A 533-nucleotide genomic window follows, 5' to 3' on the forward strand; every position below is an offset into this window, starting at 1 on the left:
AAACACCGTCTCTGGACACACAAAATCAAAAAGAAAACGAGAAGAATGCGGACAATCAGAGTGTATCAAGTGGAACTACAACTACGAATAATGATCTACCAACAGAATCTTCTTCATCAACATCTACTGAAGCCAATGGTACACCTTCACCACAAGCAACTGAGGGGAATAATGAATCTGATAATAAAAACGCTCAGAGCGGTACTGCAGCTGAAGGGAATGGGTCAACAAATAAACCAGCTAATGAGGAATCAACTACCACCACCACCACAACAACAACAACAACACTTCCTCCTGAACTCACAAACAACAAGANTTTTCTTTTACTTTTGTGTGTGTGTGTGTGTGTTCTTTTTCTAATAATTCCATTACTTGCTTTTTCCGTTCTGTGTTTGCAGAAAACTGGGCTGCTCTGCTCACTGACGGTATACATCTCTTGCTAGTACACACAGACGTGTGTGTGGAGTAATTTAATGTATAAACTAGAGCCGTGGAGTATTGTGTGTGTGTGTGTGTTCTTGGAGACTCTCTCT

The 533-nt window shown here is 40.8% G+C and overlaps 1 protein-coding gene across 1 annotated transcript; it reads left to right on the plus strand.

Annotated features, from left to right (window-relative positions):
- Window positions 1-2: 2 nt before the first annotated feature.
- On the plus strand, window positions 3-443 carry TM35_000621050 (uncharacterized protein; the record flags this gene model as incomplete). The annotated part of the gene is made up of 1 exon (XM_029030991.1): window positions 3-443. A coding segment is annotated over one exon (441 nt), but the record flags the coding sequence as incomplete, so codon positions are not given.
- Window positions 444-533: the final 90 nt, after the last annotated feature.

The sequence above is a fragment of the Trypanosoma theileri genome (assembly GCF_002087225.1).
Source record: "Trypanosoma theileri isolate Edinburgh chromosome Unknown TM35_Tth_62_V1, whole genome shotgun sequence".
In the NCBI taxonomy this organism is placed as follows: domain Eukaryota; phylum Euglenozoa; class Kinetoplastea; order Trypanosomatida; family Trypanosomatidae; genus Trypanosoma; species Trypanosoma theileri.